We start from the raw sequence: 22,532 nt of genomic DNA, 5'->3' as shown, positions 1-22,532 counted from the left end.
GACCAGAGCAAATCAACCAAACAGCTGACCTCAGATCTGCGCGCCGGTCACACCCGCTGACGTCAGCGCGCGGTAAAGTCTGAAATGACATCATTCAAGCCAACGCGGATAGTGGTGCCTTTTCAAATGCCTGACCATAATTACAAACAGCTGGGGCAAAAACTAGCATATGATTTCATGTCTTCTCCGTGGTTTTTAGACAAACAAAATAAGATATATGAGTTCTGTGGAACATTTCCCGCTCTTTCACGGGTTTTTGTTAAGCCATCTTTCTGTGCGATATTTAACACTGGTACTACGATAAAGGCGTTGTTCATGAATATTAATATGGTCACTCTGTCTCTACTTTGAAAATTGTATTATACATACTGCCGTGTGACTAATTAATATTCATGACCCAACCAATGCGCGCAGGAGAAGCACACAGTATGTATTTAATATTCATGAGACAGTCCTTTGCCGTAGTAGGAAAGGTAATTCTCGTGTGAGGTCCTCAGGCGGTCAGTGTGCGCCTCCCTTTGTGCCTCGCCACTCAAGATGGCTCCCGTTTTAGAGAAGAAACTACTGGGCGCAGCCGGGACAAGCGACACTATGGAGAACAGCACCGAGGATGATGAAGGACAAAACCTCTGGTACGCCCGCGCCCTCAAAGTGTCCAGGAGTGCAGCGAACTGTGCAGGGAGTTGGTTTATTTGATAGTTGAAGTGCTGCTGTGTCACCGGACGGGTGCTCAGTTCAGACGCCGGTCCTGGACGAGCCCAAAAACACTTCACAGAAACTCACAGCAACGTCTGAGTCAGGCTTCACAGCGGACGAAATAATAATGAAAGTCCTCGGAGGCGTTAGGAAGCAGATTGTCTCGCTTTATGCTGTGGCTAGCGTTTGTTATAACGTAACGGTTTGTGTTGAGCTCACGTCGTTTCTGAAGTAGCCTTGCTTCGCTGATTTTTTATATGTACGAGTTGTGATTTATTTGTATTAATATGATAAGTGTCAGGAAACGTGTCTCCTGATGTCTGTTTTTGATGAGACCTGACTGACATCAATCATTAGTGAGAGGATCCTTGTGGTAACGGCCTTTTCCGGAGGTTTTGTAGCATAACAGTACATAGTTACAGTTGTCCGCCGTCAGAACTAGCCATCAAACTACTAACTTCCGTATTAAACCCGTGTTGGTTGATGTTATTACGGTGCTCATCTATTGTTTTGTCCTTCAGGTCTTCAATCCTCAGCGAAGTTTCCACACGCTCCAGCTCGAAATTGCCTTCTGGGAAAAACATAATGCTTTTCGGTATGTGCCTTTTTTGCTGAATTAAATTTTTAATCCAAATGGCTTATTAAAAGTTTTGCTTACAAATGTCGATATGGACATACATTCAAATGAAAACCATACCTTTTTAACACAGTGCATGGATCTGATATTGAAGGGTAGTTAACAAACAAACGAAAATTCTGTCTTTAAATCACCCTTATGTTGTTCCAAACACATGGCTTGCTTTCTTGTATTCAAGAACGCTGGTTTAACCTTTTACTTGTATGGACAGAAAATATCTCAATGTCTTCTGATATGTTCTGCGTTAGAAAGAAAGTCTTATGAGGGTGATGTTGTGAGGGTGAGACCATAGGATTTTATTTTTCAGTAAACTATCATTTTAACTTTTTCCCAGTCATAAATGGAAATCATTTTCTTTGTCTAAACACACTAGTTACTACTTGATGTCATTAATTTGTTATAAAAGTGATATGATTTCTGCTTCTGTTTTAGGGGAGGATGGTTCTGGAAAGACAACACTCATGTCAAAGCTTCAAGGAGCCGAGCACAATAAGAAAGGTAGAGGGCTGGAGTACTTGTACCTCAATGTCCAGGATGAAGACATAGATGGTAAGTGCATTTATACTGGGTAAAAGTAGGTGATAAAAGAGTAAAATAATTCATGCACTAGATGCCATAGCTGCGGCTAACTATTTAATTGTCTTTTTTTATTTTTATTTTTTATGTTTTTTAAGTAATTTATTCAAACTAACTATGAAATATATTTGTATAATGCTTTGTAAACAAAATCTATGAAAAAAATGACACAAAAAATAATAGTTTAAAATATATATATTTTTTTTTTATTTTCTTTTGGTCTGTGGAAAATGCAGTCTATTCAGTTTTTTGAATTTACAATTGGCAAACCTTCCAGATTTGACTCGCTGCAGCGTTTGGATCCTGGATGGAGACCTGTACCACAAAGGCTTGCTGAAGTTTGCAGTGACTGCCGAGTCGCTGAAGGACAGTCTCGCGGTGTTTGTGGTGGACATGTCACGGCCTTGGACCATCATGGAGTCACTGCAGAAGTGGACGAGTGTGCTGCGTGAACATGTGGACAAACTGAAGATCGCTCCTGAGGATATGAGAGAGATGGAGCAGAGGAGTAAGTGCTTTTTCTTGTGAGAATTGTTTTGTTTATATGTAAATGTTGAGTTTCAGTAGCAAACAGTGTTACTGCTACATTTACACATTGACATCAGAAGAAGAATCGGCAGCAGACAGAGTAGAGTAAATAACAGATTGTCATGCAGTAGTAAATACACAAATGAATTCTTTGTAAAATAGCAGGTTTTTTTTTCTTTTGATATAATGAAGAATGATAGTGTTTTAGTGCCTAAACATTAGGACAAAGTTTATTTCCTTTGTGAATTCAGTGTAAGTGATGCTAGTTTGAAAGCCATGCGAATTAGCCTTGATCTAGGTATTCTGCTTCTTTTATTAAAAAGTTTTATTTTGTTATTGAGTCCATGAGTCTTAATCCAAATGTATTTTGAGAGTTAGCAGAACTGGCTGCACTGGAGGATGGTTTATTGACAGTCTGGATATGAAGCACTCTTTGTGCTTTGAATTTGCATAATGCAGGTTTTTAGACTAATGCATGTTGTTAGTGATCACCACTCCAGTACTGCCTCACTAGTGTTAGTTACAGTGTCTCCATGTTTTCAAAAACCCTTAAATTTGGTCATACAGTTTGGGGTTGTTAAGATTTTTGATACTTTTGAAATCGTCCTCTCATGCTCATCAAAGCTGCATTTCTTTGATCAATACGGTAAAAATGGAAACATTTGTGAAATATTATTGCAATATAAAGTGTCTGTTTATACTTTAACGTATTTAAAAATTTAAGTTCTTCCTGTGGTGGCAAAACATAAGAAATATTTTGGTTGCACTTTATTTTACAGTATGTGTACTTAAATGTACTTATAGTGTACTTACAGTGTATTTTATCTGAGAAAGTTCTGTAATACAAGGTAACTTCATGGGGTAGGATAGGTTTAGGGGTAGGTTCAGGGTTAGTACCTAGTTATTACATAGTTATTGTAATTACTATAACAAGTACATAGTATGTACATGAGGAACAGGACTGTAAAATAGTGATACCAATATTTCTTTTGCTTAAACATTTGTTGCTTAAACCCCAAAATGAGAATTCTTTAGTCATGAATTACTCATCCTCATTGTTCCAGACCTTTGTTCATCTTCTGAACACAATTAACTCTTTCCCCACCAGCAATTTTGAAAAAAGTTGCCAGCCACTGCCAGCAATTTTGAGGATTTTCACTCAAATTTGATTGCCTCCAGTATATTTTGCTACATGAGTATTTGAATATGCAATACATCAAAATAAAGATCAGCACCTCTACTTTTAAACAAACAAACAAACAAAAAAATTCTGTTTTATTCTAGCTTAAAGCATTCTTTTTTTATCAACACTTGAATATAGGTAGGTTTCATAAAAAATGTATAATTTTGAGCAAAAAAGTGAGAAAATCACATTTTTATTAAAAACGACATCTGGATAATATTTAGTACGATTATCAAAGCATAAATCCAGTAAATCGCTTCCATCAGCACCTCCAAAGCTTGCACAGACATATACCACGTCCTGGATCAACATTTTACTCCGTAATTGCAGTTTTCATTTATATGCTGTCTATTGCTGATGATTGCATTATTTTTAATATGCCTCTGTTTACATGAGATCGCTCGGTTCAGCGTCCTGTTCACGTATGTTATTGTTCTGGAGGTTTTGTACTCGTTCAGAGGATGTGTAATAGCACCCCTGAGTGTATGACAGTGAAAACACGAAAAGCCGTAAAAACTTGTCTTTGGCGTGGTAAGAGTTCAACTATTTTTGATTAAATCTGAGAGCTATCTGACCCTCCATAGACAGCAACGAAACTGTACACAACTGATCACAATAGTGTTATTGTAAAGAAATGATTTGTTGAAGAATAATGTTAATGCTATGACAAAGTATTTGATGACTTCAGGTGTTGTGCTGTGTGAAGGCATGAAGCTGCTCCAGCAGCGTTTGAGAAGTCTGAATGTTTGTGTAGTGTGAGTGAGTGAGTGCTCAAACATGAAGTGAGAGGCTATTTCTGAGGATGACTGTATCTGCATGTGCCCTATAAACAGGGCTGTTAGAGCAGAATGGGGAAGTGGCTTGGCCATGTTATTGTTTTTTTAGCTCGTGTCTGAAATATTGACTCCAGTGGTTTAACAACACAGCTGAACTAGTGTTACCCGAATCGCTAGCTCTGTATGTCATCTTATTGTATGGAATTCATCCTTCTAATTTTTTTTCATTTATAATATTACAAAAGATCTTTATTTCCTTTATAGAAATAAATTGCAATTTAAAATCATTTTTAACCAAAGTTTTCACATTGTAGTAATATTTCACACTATTATGTGAATTTGTTTGTCCCAGGTTTACATCCTACAGTGCCAAATGTTGGATGTTGAATTGGTATCCAAACACACTAAGCCTCAAGCCGCCCATAGCTTTGTAAAACTGACCGGCCCAGAATAAGAGCCATTGCTTCCTTAAGCACAGCTGAGATCAGCACAGGAAGCAGAGGCAGCCATCTGACCACACTTCTGTGGGATGGACAGTCCAGCATCTCTTACAAGACATTGCATCATGGTCTGCTCAGTTAGACCTTCCTGACATTCGATCGCCGCTCTGAACATGGCATGAGCACAACACCAGAGCACAACTCAAAACATCACACAGCTCTTAGTCAGCTTACACATTAACTGGATGTTTATTTTAAGTGTAGAGATGACTGGATTATTCTGGAAATCCTTTTTAGTGTCGGTCAAAGACTAAATGTGGCCTGCTAACTGCTTTTTACAAAAACAGCACTATTTAATTGGTATTTACTGTTTAGTTTGTTGGCATCATGGTTTTTAGATGCACTTGGCAGTCTGATAGCTTCATACCTGATATGTTCTGTCGACTGTCCCCACTCTTGTTTGTGAAAGCTGGTCAAAGTCGACAGTGAAAGTGATTGTAAACTGGTTCTTCATTTGATTGAGTTTATTACAGTAGGCCATATTGATTAAGAAAGTTGGTGGTTCTAGATTAAATCTTGTCTTGTGAAAACAGGCTGATCAAGGTGTTTATGTTTTTCAGACTGAGTGTGTTGAGAACTGTGGAGATAACATGAAGCTGAATCAAGGGTAGTGTTCAAAAATGTGAAGACTGCCATGTGATACGAACTCTTGCCTATTGGCTATTATCTTTTAATAAGAATCAGTAGATGGTAAACATCAGTTTGCCTTCTGGAACTTATTAAAATTTCCTAATGGACTCTTTGTCAAAAAGTATTTGTAACAGTTGTTTATTGGTTTTCTGGAAATGCACTAGTTTTCCTTGATCGCCAGCTCTTGTGGAAACATGCATGCACTCCACATCACAGGGTGTGGGTAATTGAGTGTGATATAACCAGGTAAAAGAGGGATTCATGGGTAATTACTTTGTTTCTAGACAAAGATCAGGCCCTTTCTTTCGGAACATGCTGCACAACTCCTTGTTCAAGCTCTTGTTCTGTCCAGGCTGGACTATTGTAATGCTCTCTTGGCAGTTCTTCCAGCCAGCTCTATTAAACCTTTACAATTAATTCAGAACGCGGCAGCAAGATTAATTTTTAATGAGCCAAAAAGAATACACGTCACACCTCTGTTTATCAATTTGCATTGGCTTCCAATAGCTGCTCGCATAAAATTTAAGGCATTGATGTTTGCTTACAAAACTACCACTGGTTCTGTACCCCTTTACCTAAATTCATTACATCAGACTTATTTGCCCTCTCGAAGCTTGCGTTTTGCAAGTAAACGTTGCTTGATTGTGCCATCCCAAAGAAACACAAAGTCACTTTTACAGACTTTTAAATTAAATGTTCCCTCCTGGTGGAATGACCTCCCCAACTCTATCCGGACAGCTGAGTCCTTAGCCATCTTCAAGAATCGGCTTATAACACATCTCTTCCATCTTTATTTGACCCTCTAACTTTAACACTCACTATTCTAATTCTATTCTTTAAAAAAATCTAACTACCTTTCTAATCTTTTTGTATTCTATTTTCTTTTCATTTATTATGCAATTGTGTATGTGTGTGTGTGTGTGTGTGTAAAGACCTCTAACACTAGCTTGCTCTACTTTTTTTTTTTAATTAAATATTCTATCGGTTTTCTTTTTCATTTATTATATTATTTAAAAGCCCATGCTACGTGTACCGTGTTAACCTAACTGAGACTTGTTATAGCACTTATATATCATTGCTCTTTTTGTTGTTTTTGATTCCATTGCTTCCACTGTCCTCATCCACACTACTATTCAAAGGTTTTGGGGCAGAAATATTTCTTAAATGTTTTTGTAAATAAGCCTTTTTTGTTGTTGTTGTTGTTGACCAAGGCTGCATTTATTTGATCAAAAATACAGGAAAAACTAAAAAAATTGTATCTATTAAGTTAAAAGCTTCTATCTTAATAAAATTCTAAAATGTAATTTTCTCCTCTGATTGTAAGGCTGAATTCTTGAAGCAGCCAGTACTCCAATCTGCAGTATCAGTTTACTGTGTCCTTTTCAAAAAAAAAAAAAAACATTGCTGACCCCAAACATTTTAACATTAATGCATTTATCTCAGCTTTTTAGAAAGTTGTGGTCTGTTATTCCAGCAGCACTGGAGCTGTTGTTGTTTAACAGTACACTGAAGGAAGTTGTGCAGCTCGACTGGTTTCTGGGTCATCTGGAGCTGCATTCTTAAGGTTCCTGAGGAAGTCCCCCCCCACCCCCACCCCAGCAGCTCCTGAATATACCCCCGATTAAAGACCATTCCAACCACCCTCTTCTGCATATCAGCATCATGCCCAAACCCAGATCGGCTACTCCGGTATATTAGCTCGGCAGTGAATAACATTCTTGTTTTTGGCTGTGGTTTGCATGTTTTGTAGTGCTGTGTGAGGATGAGGGCTTGTGCAGTGCAGAGGGAGTGTGCTGTCGGCTCTGTTCACATCTGAGCTGCTCTTCCACAGGCCTCGGCTGCTCAGATGTGTCCACAACAAGTCATGCTTTCAGGCGGTTTAAGTTGTTTTAAACTGTTGGGTTAAAACCATGCTACAAATTCTTGCTTATGCTAAGATTTATTTATTATTGTTGATTCTTTTTTTTCCCCCACTTTCTTTTTGGTAAAAATCTTTGTTTTATGTTATCTGACTGGAATGTCCTAATTCTGTGGATGTTCTTTATATGGATTTTTGTTGGTTAAGACTATTTATGACTTGATAGTTCACCCCAAAATGAAATTTGTGACATATGCAAATACATTGGTGTTCATGAAATATGGTAAACGATATTTCTCGTGTGCAAGAACAAACCTCAGTGGTTCTTACTTAAGCATGGGTAGAGCACCCCTGTTTATGAAGTTACTTATTACTTTCAAACATCACTCATTTGTTTTTGAAGTAAGAAATAATCTATGGTTTGTTTAATATAAACAGTAATGTGTAATGTAATGGTTTTATGCGTTTTTGTTACTGTCGTCAACTGTACGAAGCAGCCGACACTGTTTACTGTAAATTTGTTAAGTTACTGTACGTTTGACCCTGTTTGTGTCTTGTTGTTTTCTCTGCAGTGGTTAAGGCCTTTCAGGAGTATGCAGAACCAGAGGAATCCACGCCGGCCTCACCCCAGAGACGAGCTCCAGCAGCTGGGGGAGAAGATGAGAGTGTGCTGCTGCCCCTGGGAGACAACGTCCTCACACACAACCTGGGTGTCCCAGTGCTCATAGTTTGCACAAAGGTAGCTGAAAGTGATCAGATCATTTGACCTGTCATATTGGTTCCTTTAGTCTTATATTACTTTAATAAGAGTTCAGTCAGCATATTTGAGATTAGCATAGTGAATTTATGTTAATGTTTTCGATTGAGTTCATGTTCAAGGAAAAATTTTTTTGATTAAAAAACACGGTAAAACAGTTCAAAATACTGCAATGCTGTGAAGTAGCATTATACTTTAAAAGGATCATTTTAAAACGTAATAGCAAAGCTGAATTTTCACAGCCATTACTGTCTTCAGTGTCACATGATTGTTCAGAAAATATTCTGATCTGGTGCTCAAGAAACATTTCTAATAAAAAAGTTGAAAACTATTTTACTGCATAATATTTTTGAGGAAGCCTTGATTCTTTGATTCATCATTCTTTTATAAATAGAACAACATTTATTTGAAATCAAGTTGTAACGTAGCACATCTTTACGATTATTTTTTCATCAATTTTGCTGAATAAAAATGTTTGTCCTATTCCCCCAAACAAATCTTCCTGACCTTTAAACCTTTGAATGGTGGTTTATGTCCTGTGTATAAATAGGCGTGATTAGATGTACAGTTTGTGAAATTTGAGTGGATATTTAGAGTTGCTTTGCTGTGAGTGTCTTTAGCTGGATGAAACGCTCTCTTTATGGAGTGTCAGCGGTAGCCCGCAGGTCCAGAGCTGTAGACGCACCATGCCCCCCTCACATGCTCTTTGGGATCAGAACATGCTCAGAGATCTCTTCTATTGTTAGCCTCCCTCCAGCCCCGGTGCATGAAAGACAACCTGCTTTTAAATGAGTTAGTTTAAGTCTGAGAGGAAAATGTTCACTGTTTGTTCTGTTCAAAGTCAGGAGGCACAGTGATCAAACCGCCTCAGCCTGAGGAGAATAGAGCCTGATTGAATTTCAGAAAGCAGGTCCAGTTTCCAGTTTACTTGAAAGCACAAAATTCGCTCTTATCAGTGTGCATTAGTATCATCATTACTGATCTGCTAACAGCAGCTACTCACTGGCATACTACAAAACCTTTTAAAGAGATAGCTCACATAAAAATGTAAATTGTCATCATTTACTTAACCTCATACTCCTCCAAACCTGTATGACTTTCTTTCTTTTGCACAAAACAAGATTTTTTCAAAGAATGTTGAGGTTCAAACAACATTACCTTTCTTTGTATAGTAAGGAATATAAACAAAACACTTAGACACTTTTATATATATCTCTTCAAGATCTTCAATTTACTACATTAATATATTGCCACTGCATCACATTTGTTGTAAGTGTTAAACAAAAGGATGTTTTTCGTATATTCTGTGGTTCAGTAAAGGTCAGCAGTATCTGTGACATGCATAGATGTTTGCATTTGCAGTGGCCAACACTGATCTGTCCAAGATATTTTGTCATGGCAGCCTCCTGGATTTTTAAGCTGTCTAGTTGGCAGCTCCTCTTCCTGCCAAAACCATTATGGCTGGCAATCGGCAACAACCGGAGTCATACACAAACATGGCTGCTGCATCAGTCCTATTAAGCATGTGTTTGCTTGTTTTTAGGATGGTGCATCTGTCATTTAAAAGCAAGAGATCAATTCCAAAATCTGTCATTTACTTAGCCTTGTGTTGTTCAGTTCTAAAATAATGTCAAATATACTGCACCTAAGACTGATTATGTCTGTCTCTGTGTTTTAGTGTGATGCTGTCAGTGTTCTGGAGAAGGAGCATGACTACAAGGAGGAGCACTTTGACTTCATTCAGTCACACATCCGGCGGTTCTGTTTACAGTGTATCCTGTTCACTCAGTCTCAGCAGTTGTGCTGTTGTTATATTTCACTTTATAAATGGCAGCTGTGAAACTAGAAACTAATAATAATTCAGGTGTTTTGGGATTGTTTTTTGATGATAATGAACTCAGAAACAGAAAATGTACTTGCTTCAGAAATTAGAACAAACCAAATTATTTACATGGAATCTAATCACATGTGAATACTGTTTTTCATCATAATTTATACAGCAGTTCATTGTTTTTACTTGCATAAAACAACATTTATTACAGTAAAATTAATACGATTTATTATGAAATTAAAATTAAGATATATATTCCTGTTAAAATTACAAACATTTTTACAGAATACAGATCCTTCATCAAATCTCACAGATGGAGCTGGTTTGATTTACACTTCAGTCAAAGAGGAGAAGAACCTGGACCTTCTCTACAAATACATGGTGCACAAAATATATGACTTCCAGTTTACTACGCCTGCCTTAGTAGTGGAGAAGGACGCTGTGTTCATGTGAGCTAAAAATGTTGCATTCCTTATCTTTTTATGTGAAAATATCCATGTCTAAATCAGTTTGGTGTTAGTCTGCCAAACTGGTTTCTTTTAAAACACTTGTATCGCTGCTGTGTAGTCCATCTGGCTGGGACAATGACAAGAAAATTGCCATCTTGCATGAAAACTTCACAACGGTTCGACCTGAGGATGCCTTTGAGGATTTTATAACGAAACCTCCCGTACGAAAGGTGAGAAAAGAACCTAGGAATGAAAACTGGACCTTAATCTGCTAGTAGTATGTCTATAACATATGCCTATTTGTCTCTTTTGTGTTTCTAAAGTTGGTGCATGACAAGGAAATCAGTGCAGAGGATGAGCAGGTCTTCCTCATGAAGCAGCAGGTGTGTTTGGTCTGTAAGAAAATGAATTACAGATTTAATATCAGGTTTCTTCATTCAGTGCTGAGTTTAAATTCAGTTGAGCAGCATTTATTTGAAATTGAAGTCTTATGTAACTTTAATAATTAATCTTAATTCACTTTATTTGTACCTATAGGTAGACTAGGTTTGCAATGTTATGAGTTCTGACATCTTTCACATTTTACAGACACCACAATCATTAAACAACATGCATGATACAAGTGCTTTAAGGTTCCCAGCATCACAAAAAAAATTTATTCAGTGATAGCTGCTGGCACAAAGCTGTTCCCTTTCGAAGGGAACTTCGACAATACATCATCAACGTTATGGGGAATGCCTCAGGCGTGACAGGTGTCTGAAATCAAATATCAACTCACAGCAATCATGCTGACCGGCGACAGCCGTGAATCATCAGCTTGAATGATGAGCGAGGGACCTGGATATATAAAAAGGGTGCCTTGAAACCATGAAAATATCCTTTGTGTCTTCAGGGACTGTTTTGTCTGATTTAAACGTCTGCTTACAGCGAAAATGAAACACATCTAAGGCAAGTCCTAAAAATTTTGTGAAATGTGTTGACCCGTGCCCAAGATATTTGTCGCCGGGTGACACTCACGAGATGTGTGTGTACTGTTTGGGTGAAGAGCACTTGAGGGAGCGTCCTGTGCAAATTGTGAGCGTTTTCCTATGAGAACGCTCCGCTCTTGTCGGGCTCTCTTCTCGAGGGAAGAGAGTTCAGCATCTGGTCCTTGTGGATCGGGTCCCGCTCGTGCCGAGGCAGAGCGGCGATGTGCTTCATGGGGCTACCAGATGGAGCTCGCTGACAGTCTCGAGAGGGGCGTTAACCTCTCGGACGCGTCATCGGCTGACGAGAGTGAGCTGCAGGTGGATGACGGAGACGATTCTCCTACTGATACTGCAGCGAGTGCTCTTCGGGCTGGGCAAGAGATGGCTGAGGTGGATGATTTAGATCCTTAACCTCGTCAGCCATCCTGCCCCGTGTACGCAGAGTTGGTGGAAGTTATGGTGCGCACCACTGACAAACTTCAGTTGGAGAGATCGTTCGCGGTTGTTTGGACGATCAGTTTCTCCCTGAACATAGACCGCCAGCTCAGCAGAGCCTTCCAGTCCTTCCTGATCTCCATTCAGAGATCGAGAGGGCATGGAAGAAACCGTACTCTGCCCGTATTCATCGACATCAGCGGGGTAATTTCGCTGATGTTGAGGGAATCGGGGAGTATGGTTATGTGTCGATGCCGCCCATTAACGAGACGTTTGCAAACTATCTCGTATCTGGGTGGGTGTCGATACTAAAAGCTCCGACTCTGCCATCCAAGCCCCTTAAAGCCACGGCTCGCTTGAATGGCAGAGCGTACACGGCAGCAGGTCAGGCTGGTGCTGCTCTTCATACCATGGCAGTGCTCCAAGCCTACCAAGCTGACCTGCTGCAGGATCTCGACCAGGGGGCAGGGCTATCCCCTGAGGCGGTCGCTGAGTTGCACCGGACCACAGATTTGTCTCTCCGGGCCACTAAACAGACTGCTGCCGCGATCAGCCGATCGATGGCAGCGATGGTGGCCACGGAGAGGCATCTGTGGTTCAACTTGGCTGATATCGGGGAGAAAGAAAAATCCCTTCTCCTTGATTCACCAGTTTTGCCTGCTAAACTTTTTGGCACCTCCGTTGAGGCCGCATTTAAGACCTGTATACCGGGCAGGCGGGAGGACCTGGTCCGTCTTGGTCTGAGGACCGTAGACAGGACCAGAGGTCTAGTGTCGCCTCTCTTGCGCCCCCTCCATGGAGGAGTAGGACACAGAGGAGGCGAGCCCCCCGCAAGAAGAGGGACTTAAGGGAGGTCATTCAGCACAAGCGCAGCAACGCTCAGCAGTAGTAGGGTTTTGATCTCCCTGGAGGGCCTTTTCTACCAGCCCTCTCCCTCTTCTTGACTCCCCAGGCGTTTACGTTACACCAGACCTGGAGATGGGCCTTATGATGAGAACTATGTTCTGATGGCCCGCCATAGCAACTGGTTGATGTGAGCGCCTCTTTTAGGCATGTAATAGTGGTGGACCCCAGGTTCATTGAGAACTCTCTGGCGAGTCTTCACTCCGCACGCCGCAGGAGGTGAACTTATTGGTTTTTAAAAAATTCTGTGTGTATAACTAACACTGATTTGTATTTCTCTACAGACCTTGTTCCCTGTATAGACCTAGGGGGTCATTCTTAGAGGAGCAATTAAAGTATTGGACTTTAGGGCCCTGAAGCCTCCCCCAGTTGGTGGCTAGAACGAATTAGGGAGGAGCTCAAAGAAGATTTGGCTTCCGTGCTGAGTATGTGATAGCCTTCCTGTCATAACATTTTATATGTGTGGTGGGCCACCGCTCATTTCTGTTTAGCCTCAGGGCTATTAGCCACCCAGGGGTAGAGTAGTTGGTCTTCCTAAAAAAATAAAAAAGGAGAGCTTTTTTGCTTTAGGTTTAGACTGACGCTGGCACTTCAGATAGATCTTCAGATAGATGTCCTGCCTATCGGTTTGTGACATTGGTATCCTGAGTACTCGCTCCCCTGAGCTCTGTAAAGTTTCAGTAGGTTGAGTGTTTCACAGCCTCTCAATCAAGTAGGCTGTGGCTCCTCTGAGCCCTCAGGTAGATCTATGCTTGTAGGTCGGCACCTCACCTGGGCCACCTCGGTAGCTGGCCTAGGCTATGCTAGGGATATTGGAGGCGTGTGGCTAAGTATAGCTGCCGCATTCATTATGTGTTAGGCTTCCTCCCGTAGATTTCAGCCTCCTCCCTTAAATGGGAGTTGTTGGCCAAGGCCCGCCCCTTTCTCTGTATTCAGGGGTGATAGAGTAATGCAGGGTGGTAGCTGAGGTAGGATCAGTCTGGCAGGGTTAGGCCATCTTTCGCTCTGCGAAGTGACCGTTCGTCAGACCCTGCCGAACAGAGATGTTTGGGCCTCTAGAGCTGGCTCCACTCAGCCCGTTGAGCTAATCGCTCGACCGATGGGTTGAAGTGGGTTGGCTTGCAATTTAGCCCCCTCTCCCCTAGGCTGGGCGCAGGACAAATCCCTGTCACCCTTTGGAGCCACTTGCAGGCCCGCTCCCTGTCTAACATTGCAGGGGCATATGGTTGTTACTCCCCCGCTAACTCAGGGTAGTTTTGAGTAGTACATTCTCAGCTCTGTATTTATCTACCTCACAGGCCCCCTGAAGTTGAATTCCCGCTTTTTTGAACTATCAGGTAGTAGGCCTCATAAGGCTTCCCTGAAGGCAAAGCCCCCAAGACAGTCAACTGGACTGCCAGTCTGGCTCACTATCAGCTATGGTTTTCAGGTAGTAGGCCTCTCCAGGCCTCCCTGAAAGTAAGCTCCTTCATGTCATGGTTTTCATACTTTGAGTTTCCACTTAGGGTGGTTTTCTGGTAACAGGTAGTAGGCCTCTCTAGGCCTCTCTGTAAGTGAACTCCCATGCACTGTGTTTATCAGGTAGTAGGCCTCACTTGGCCTCCCTGAAGTTGAGCTCCCACATACTGTGGTTGTCAGCTAGTAGGCCTCACCAGGTTTAGCTCCCACATACTGTGCGTTTCCACTAACTTCCACTGGCAAGGGTTGTAAAGCATTATGCTGAGTCATACTCTCCAGGATATCCCGTCTCTGAGATCCGGGCCGAGTGGTTCACTGCCTGCTCCGCAGTTCCTCAGGTTGGATGCCTTCCTAAAGGCAAGTGTCCAGAGGCTCTGTCTTCGGACAGACATGAAGTGGCCAGACTGTAGTGTCTTATGTAGTGACACCAAGTCAGGCCTGCCTGGTGGCATTTCAAGTGGCACGTTCCCCTGAAAAGTGACTGGCTGGGGTTCCCTCGGGTTCCCTAGCCACATTCCCTAGAAGGGACCCCTTCTAAGAAGTTGAAGGTGTGGTCATAGGCTCTTGAGCAGGTCCAGGTAGACCTTTCACTAAACTATGTTTATGGAGGTTTTCTGTGGTATCATATAGCTTGGGCTATGACAGTAGGGAGTGCTGTCACTAGCGTTCATTGAATTGCTGGTTCTGACAGTTGTCACTGCCATTAAGCATGCACTCCCTTTAGCATGGCGGCGTGGGTATTTCGTTCCCCATAACGTCGATGACGTATTGTCAAAGTTCCCTTCGAAAGGGAACGTCTCAGGTTACAAATGTAACCTTTGTTCCCTGAGAACAGGGAACGAGACAATACGTCTCCCAGCCATGCCTCGGGGTCTGCCTGCCAAACAGTCCCTTCAGACGAAAGGATATTGTCATGGTTTCAAGGCGCCCTTTTTATATATCCAGGTCGCACGCTCATCATTCAAGCTGATGATTCACGGCTGTCGCCGGTCAGCATGATTGCTGTGAGTTGATATTTGATTTCAGACACCTGTCACGCCTGAGGCATTCCCCATAACGTCGATGACGTATTGTCTCGTTCCCTGTTCTCAGGGAACAAAGGTTACATTTGTAACCTGAGACGTTTTTATACTGCTTAGTTCTACTATATGGAAATACAAATCTATGTCTAGGTGGCAGAAGTTTAAATTCAGTGTTCAAAGGATGAGAGTCATCTTTTAGAATTGAGTTAGTCATCTGTTGTAACGGTCTGGTATAGACTGTTTCAACGGCAACAACATAAAAAACTTTACTGCGCATGCGCGCTTTTGTGGCCCTAACTTCCGGTAGACTTCAAAATAGAATCAATAACAACAGCCAAGTCCCTCTAGAGTAGATATTTTTTTGATAACAAAAAAAATATGTTTGCTGCGTAAATCAGGTGGACTTAATGAAAATGCTAATTAATTATTTCCGAGCAGGAGATGCATAAAGCGCGAGAAATAGAGGTTTCCCCAGTAACCGCTGTAAACAAAGCAGAGCTACGCTCACAAACACTGTGTTATCAGGCATATAACATGCAAGTCTTCCTTCAGAAATAGTGATATAAAAACACCCGTGCCTCGTTTGATATTTAAACATATAAATGTAAGGAATTATTATTATTAAACATGCAGTACGTAACGTTACTCATGTATATTCAACAAAATCTTTTTGAAAATCGATCAGTTTTAAAATCGTGGCGAGTCTCCAAAAATAAATAAATGTATGGGAAACAGATCCCACAGCACAACCACCTGAGCCCAACTTCAGTCTACTCATCACCTTGACTTTAACTGCGTTTGTAGAAGGCACCGCAGCCAGACCGATATACACAACACAGACTGGAAGTTAACTTAGGGCCAGGCGCGTGCGCCCGATGAAACAGTCTATACAGAGATGCTGGACTCCCCGATCAGCTTACTAGACCATCTAACAATATGACTCAGTCAATTCTTGTTCTTTACAGACAAGTTTCCAAACCAAGACACCAGAGAAAATTATAAGAATGATTTAATTAAAGCACGATAAAATAACATCATGGATCTGTCAAAGTGAAAATGGGCCAATTTCCTTAAACCGAACAGATGCTGGTTGCCCCTTTTTTACACACTGATTCACAATTTGCTTCAAAGTTCAACTTGGTGCCAATGAAGGTCCCAAGGTATTTTTAAGATTGAACAGATTCTATTTTCTGACTTTTAATAAAAGTAACATGTGGATGGGCTTGTTTCCTAAAATCAATAATAATAGATTTTGTCTTAGATAAGTTCAACTGGAGGTAGGACTCGTCACACCACTTAATAAAGTCATCAATAATCAGGCCATGTCTGGTCTCATAACCGTGTCATCTGCATACTTTAAAATTGCCCTGTTTTCCCACTTACTCTGACACATATTTATAATTGTAAAATTAATGACACACATTATAAATGTATTTAGTTCCACTTTTAATCAATCGGATGCATCATTGTTTATTGAATTTTTTTTTTATTCTTATGAAAAGACTGGCCCCAAACTTTTAAATGGTAGTGTACGTTGTTAAAAATAAAGAAATAGCTTTTGGTAGGAGTGTTTTACACCGCAATATCTCAGCTCTCATGTCTTCTGTCACTTTATTACAGTCATTGTTAGCCAAGCAGCCGGCCACACCAACAAGAGGAACAGTAAGTGTGACTGCAGACACCACACGGACCTCGCACAATTTTAAGTGTGCTACTATTATGCTGTTTTGGGGATTCTGTGTTGATGTGAGACTAAAGTTTTATGCTTTTACAAAACCACTGAATCCTTTTTTCTTTTTTTTTATTGTACTGTACTTTTTATTGCTGATTTCATGTAGTGGGAAATATAAATCTTCTGAATTGTTGTTGCATTTCCCTGACACCAATTTTGTGTGTGTGTGTGTGTGTGTGTGTGCGCATGTGCGTGTGCATAGGAGTCTCCTGCCCGGACTGCATCTGGATCCCCCCGGCCGACAGGTCGGACAGGGCCCACCAATGTGGCTAGTGTCTCACCCATGACCGCGGTGAAGAAACCAGACCCCAACATGAAAGGTAAGCTATCTTACCTCGTAATGGTAAATAAAAGATTTTGATGCAGAACTTAAATGAAGCTTTGTGATCTCCTGGCTCTCTATTTATCAGACTGACACAAATAGCACATGACTGTGCAGTCAAGCGAGAGACACAGTGTTTTTGTGAGAGTTTTAATATGAGCACTTTGTTCTCTCTGTTTCTCTCCATGTTCTTATATTTCTCACTCATCTCATATTGCTGGTTCACCCTTCTGCCTTTGCCTCACAATCTAACCTCTTTAAAACACTGCCCTCATGAGGAGAATGTGGGAATAATTCCCTAAACAGATTATTCCCACGCATTCCTGTTGGTGGGAAAAATGAAATTTTCCGATCATTAATCTCAGCTGGTCGGCATGTTTCAAACCAGCAGGAATAGATTCAGTCCCTTTAATTAAATCAACTTTAATTGAATTCTTAAACCTTCTCACCCTATAGGGTATCAGGTATCATATTCCACATTTTTCAGTTTTCACAGATTTGTAGGTAATAGACATACTAAGCCTATTTAATATAATAGTGGTGGTGATTGTAAATCTGGATGTGTTTGCTTTTGAACACCACATAGGGTAAATGAATGTCAGTTGGTATCCCCATTGTCACCCGAGGTCATTATGTTTAATTTGTGTGTGTGTGTGTGTGTTTATAGGAGCAGCAGCAAATGAGGGAGTGCTGGCCAACTTCTTCAACAGTCTGCTGAGTAAAAAGACGGGTGTGCCGGGCAGTCCTGGGACACCAGGGGCGGCAACGGGAACCGGCGTACAAGGCTCTGCCAAGAAAACAGGTAAATTCTTCCTTTTCCAGCCTCAACCCCAGGGACAGGTGAATCTAAAAAAAAAAAGCCATGTATGGGTCATATTTCACCCCTAAATCATAAGGGGGAAAATTGTATATTAAATAATGTTAGTCATGAAATACTACAATATTGTATTGCAGTGCGTAAGATTAAGTTTTATGTTTTTAGCAATTAGAGTTTGGGAAATTATTCTTAATTTGTAAAAACAATGTAAAAATGCAAACAATCCTTTTTGTTCTAAAATTGGCCTCAGTTTCTTAAAGCATGTCTGATTCGCATGAAAGGAATTTGATCATTTTAAAGAGTTAGGCCAGTGTTATGAGTGTGGTCTGTAGTGATTAATTGGCCTTTATCTTTTGAATATGCTTTCTTCAAAACTTGGTACACATGGACAACATGACATTCTGAGGCTGCCCCCCTCCACCTTTGATTTTAGAATGCATTACAACCTGTGCAATCATCTGATCACCTTCTATCATAATGTCTTTTGTTCCCTCTGGCCAATGCGTGTTTTTTTTTTTTTTTTTTTTTTTGAGTTTTGCCTTTACAGCCAAAAAGAGTATCCAGGAGGCACGGGCTAAAAAGCCTGTGTGAGTGACATGGATGGTGATATCTCATACTCACTGGTTTTCATGCCTAGAATGATGTCAAATTCATACCAACTGCACTTTTCATTTTTGATATTTTGTTTCAGTTGTTATATGACTTCCAGTTATATGAATTGCTAATATATTAACACATTTCTGTGTTCCTTACCTGCTGTTATGTCCCCATTGTGCTCGGATAAAGAACCGCATGTAGTTTTTTCTTTCTTTCCCTTTTTGTATCCTTCTCATTAAGTTTGCATTTGTGTAGCCGCACAGCATGCTGCTTTTGAATGAATACCAGCATGCAGCACTCATCCACATCCACCGAACTGGTTCCCATCACATAACCATAACCAACCTGTGTTATTTTCATATACAACACAGAAACTACAGGAGATTACTCCGTTTTCTTTCTTTTCTTTCTTCCAAGGGCAGAAGCCGGGTTTGACTGACGTCCAGGCGGAATTGGACCGGATGACTCGTAAACCCGACTCAACGGTAACGGCCAACAACACCCTTGCGACAGAGAACGAGGCATGAGAGCGTCAACAGCATTGTTCACTCTGGAAATCAGCACGTAATGGCATAAAGAAGAAAAAAAAAAGCTATTCATGACCAAAATTGCCCCCACCTTGTGTGTCAATCAGCAAACAGACCGCGGTTTACTGAAAGTGTTGGGTTCTGTCAGATGTATAGTCTCTGATGTTTTGGGGGAAAGAGAGGTAGATATTTGAAAAGATGCAACTGCTTTACTTTGTTTTCATTTCCAGACCCCTTTGTATGTATGTTTGTTTGTTTATTTGTGGTGATTAATTTTTTGGTGTGGCATAGGGCAGGTCAGGTGATGGGTGCTCTGTCCTTTAAGGAGGCAGTCAGACGTCTGAAGTGCGGGGCCTTGCTTGGCTTGGGGAACCTTTAACGGCACCCATTCTCCTCCTCCTGACAAGAGCAGAAACGCACTGCTGCATTCAACGAGCAGTCGCTTCAACTGTTGCAATCAGCTACAACTACTGCTAAAAGCCTAAATATATTCATTGAAAACAAGAAGTACTTAGAAAAAGTATATAGTGTGTACAAACAGTTAGGTTTATTCTGATGTATTTATAAAAAAGAAAACAAATCAAGCTTTTATTTTCTCTCTGTGTTTTATCAGTGAGATGTTAAGCTTCACTTAACGTGGTTAACATCACTGATGTCATGACACTAATGACAATTACCCATTGGCCTTCAGTATACAAGAATGGCAGACGCTGCCACACCGCCTCTTTGAATTATGTAAATATGCGCTAAATATTTGCTAGACGAGCTTTGATTTGATTTTGTATAAAACTGAATTATTTTAACAATTTATAAAGAACTATTTCAGACGAAACAAGCATCGATGAGTATCAGGCTGAGCTTTTTTCTTTTGGCGATGGTTGTTTTTGGAGAGAGGGGCAGGGCAGCATCTTTCCTAGTATAACTCCCAAGTGCCTGTGTCTTAGTGGAGGTGCTCGTCTCCAAAAGAAGAATTGCACTGTAGCACTGACAGTCAATTTTTGGTCCTGGTTCATGTAATTTATTTTTGTTTGTTTTATTTTGAAAAAATGCATGTCTGTAGTCATTACTTTTTTTGCTGCAAATTACACCTTTTCCTCACTTCAGTGGCCTAGATCTTTTTTTTTTTTTTTGTTTTCTGCCATAGGAAGCTTGCCTTTCTTTTTGCGAATGTCAGCGTCCACATTGAACGTGTTCAGCGGGACATTTCGTCCCACCTCCCAGTTGGAAATTGTGGCTTAAACCACTAGCGCCATTCTCATGTGGCCAAGTGATAGACTGTAAGTCGTGTCTTTTGTTAGTCCTTACAAATGAGATCTCAGATTTTTTGTTATGTTACCTAAAGACTGTAAAGTGATTTACGTAAAACATTCCCGATTTCTGTAGATGAGCCTGTAGGCGACGCATGTTTGTTTGGTGTACCCTGCCTCAGTGCCCACTGGAGGTGACGACTTTGCCTTCAGTGTACGTTCACTGTTGTCACTCCACATGCTCTGTCTCTTCACTCAGGGTAGTTCTGAGTCCATACAACAGCCTTGTTTATCTTCATAGTAAATTTCTCAACATTTTCTTCCACTACTGATATTGTATCATACTCCTGTTTCAAGCCAAATCATCCACAGACATGATGTAATGTTTTTAACTTTAATGTTGCAGTGGAGAAACCGTAAATGGAGTGGCTTTTAAATGATCGTTACATTTTCAGATGAAAACGGAAAACGCAGTGAATTGGAATCTGGAGCCAAAGATGTAGAATCCAAATGTTATGTCTATGTCGAGTAGCTGCCCTAAATTCCTCCCAGGTGGCCACTCTTGGCTGAGCCTGGAGAAGCCATCATTCTGAAACAGATCTTCTGCTTATACGGTGGTGGTCTGTGTTCAATGTCCGATGTGTTTTTTTTTTTTTGTTTTTTTTTTTAAAGCTCTTCAAGGGAATAGACCACGAGAAGTCTAGAGTTTACTATTGTTTTACATGAACTTGTGAAAGAAAGATCTCATACCAAACTAGAGATGAGTTCCTCATCTGAAATTTACATTAATGCTGCATAATATTGCGTAACGGTTTCCATTTACGATGGGCAGGGCTAAAGCATTTGCTGATATTCAAGCACAACATTACGTCTGGACTATTATACCTTTTGTTTTAGTGGTTAAGGTTTTTCATGTATTCAAATTGTGTAAGAACTTAATGGGGCTGCCACTAATGAAGCTTCTGATCACATATAACATTCTACCTGCTTTCAGATCCGCTCATATAATCTTAAATGCACTTAAGTGTTTCATTGCATCCTCTGCATTTGCTGTGTGACTGCAGTCTCACCGTATAAATATCACTGACACATTCCTGTGAACACAATTCATTTTCCCCCTAAAAATTGAGTTCAATATTATTTCACAGCTTTGTAAGTTTTACTGGAAGTGAAGAACTGTTAATTGTTCTTGGTTTAATTAACAAAAGTAATATTGTTAGCTATTTAAAAATTATTTTTTCCTCCCTCAACTAGGTTTGACAGTTACTCATTTCAATAGTAGCTTGGTGCGAATGTAAACAACTTAATGGACTAAGAAATTGAAAAACTAACAAGCTGCTCCCGAGAAGCCTGAAGTACTTGAAGAAGCTTCTTAACTCTGAACCCATCTGTTTTCCCAAAGGAAGATACACAACGGATAAAAGGTCTAAGGATGTCCACCAAAAGAAACATGTTCACTTGGCTTCAGCTTCATTGGTTTCTCTCCCTCGGTTAGGGATGATTGCAATTATATAATGAATAGCACATTTTGTATACTTTTCATTCAGACTAGGATGAAAGTTGACTGCTTTGTTCTGTATAATACTTCTAATATGCACTTACCCCTGTAAGAAAGAAAATGTTGAGAAAATGCTCTGGCTTCCAAAATTTCTATACAGGAATTGAAAGACATTTCTATTCACACGAAGGACTGTATTTGTGTGCTCTACGTTAAAGTGAGTCTGATTGTATGGCTTTAACTTGATGCAGTATGTGGCCATGTGAAAACTTGCTTTTAATGCAAACAAAGATAAGGAAACCTTTTTTTTTCAGTCCTGGCTTAAATAAAATTCAAATCCAGACTACAACTATCTTGATGTTTTTGCTTATCATTTTACATAGATGCACAGCTTTTTAGAAGACCACATTAAAGTACTTCAGACCTACAAATACTAGATGGTTGCATGACTTTGGGAACCAAACCAGTTGGGGGCAGTGCTTGGCCACCATCTCTAGCCATTATATTTAGAGATATTAAATGATAATGTGTACATGCATATATTTAACATGTAATCTGTAAACTAGTGCGTGTGTAATATTATTA

The 22,532-nt window shown here is 40.4% G+C and overlaps 1 protein-coding gene across 2 annotated transcripts; it reads left to right on the top strand.

The window, feature by feature from the left end:
* Positions 1–442: 442 nt before the first annotated feature.
* Positions 443–22,296, top strand: LOC132123443 (cytoplasmic dynein 1 light intermediate chain 2-like). Of its 2 annotated transcripts, none has more exons than XM_059534064.1 (13): positions 443–632; positions 1,218–1,291; positions 1,766–1,882; positions 2,187–2,417; positions 7,957–8,123; positions 9,820–9,913; positions 10,286–10,421; positions 10,540–10,651; positions 10,745–10,804; positions 16,828–16,869; positions 17,142–17,259; positions 17,929–18,063; positions 19,098–22,296. In XM_059534064.1, the coding sequence occupies exons 1-13, from the start codon at positions 538–540 to the stop codon at positions 19,112–19,114; spliced, it is 1,398 nt and encodes a 465-aa protein (XP_059390047.1). In that variant the 5' UTR covers positions 443–537; the 3' UTR covers positions 19,115–22,296. The 2 variants fall into 2 exon arrangements, with proteins under 2 accessions (XP_059390047.1, XP_059390041.1); XM_059534058.1 differs by having other exon boundaries at positions 444–632; positions 19,093–22,296.
* Positions 22,297–22,532: the final 236 nt, after the last annotated feature.

Source organism: Carassius carassius, chromosome 3, assembly GCF_963082965.1.
Source record: "Carassius carassius chromosome 3, fCarCar2.1, whole genome shotgun sequence".
Lineage (NCBI taxonomy): Eukaryota > Metazoa > Chordata > Actinopteri > Cypriniformes > Cyprinidae > Carassius > Carassius carassius.
Note: the sequence above shows the minus strand (reverse complement) of the source record. Positions and strands in the feature narration are given on the sequence as shown.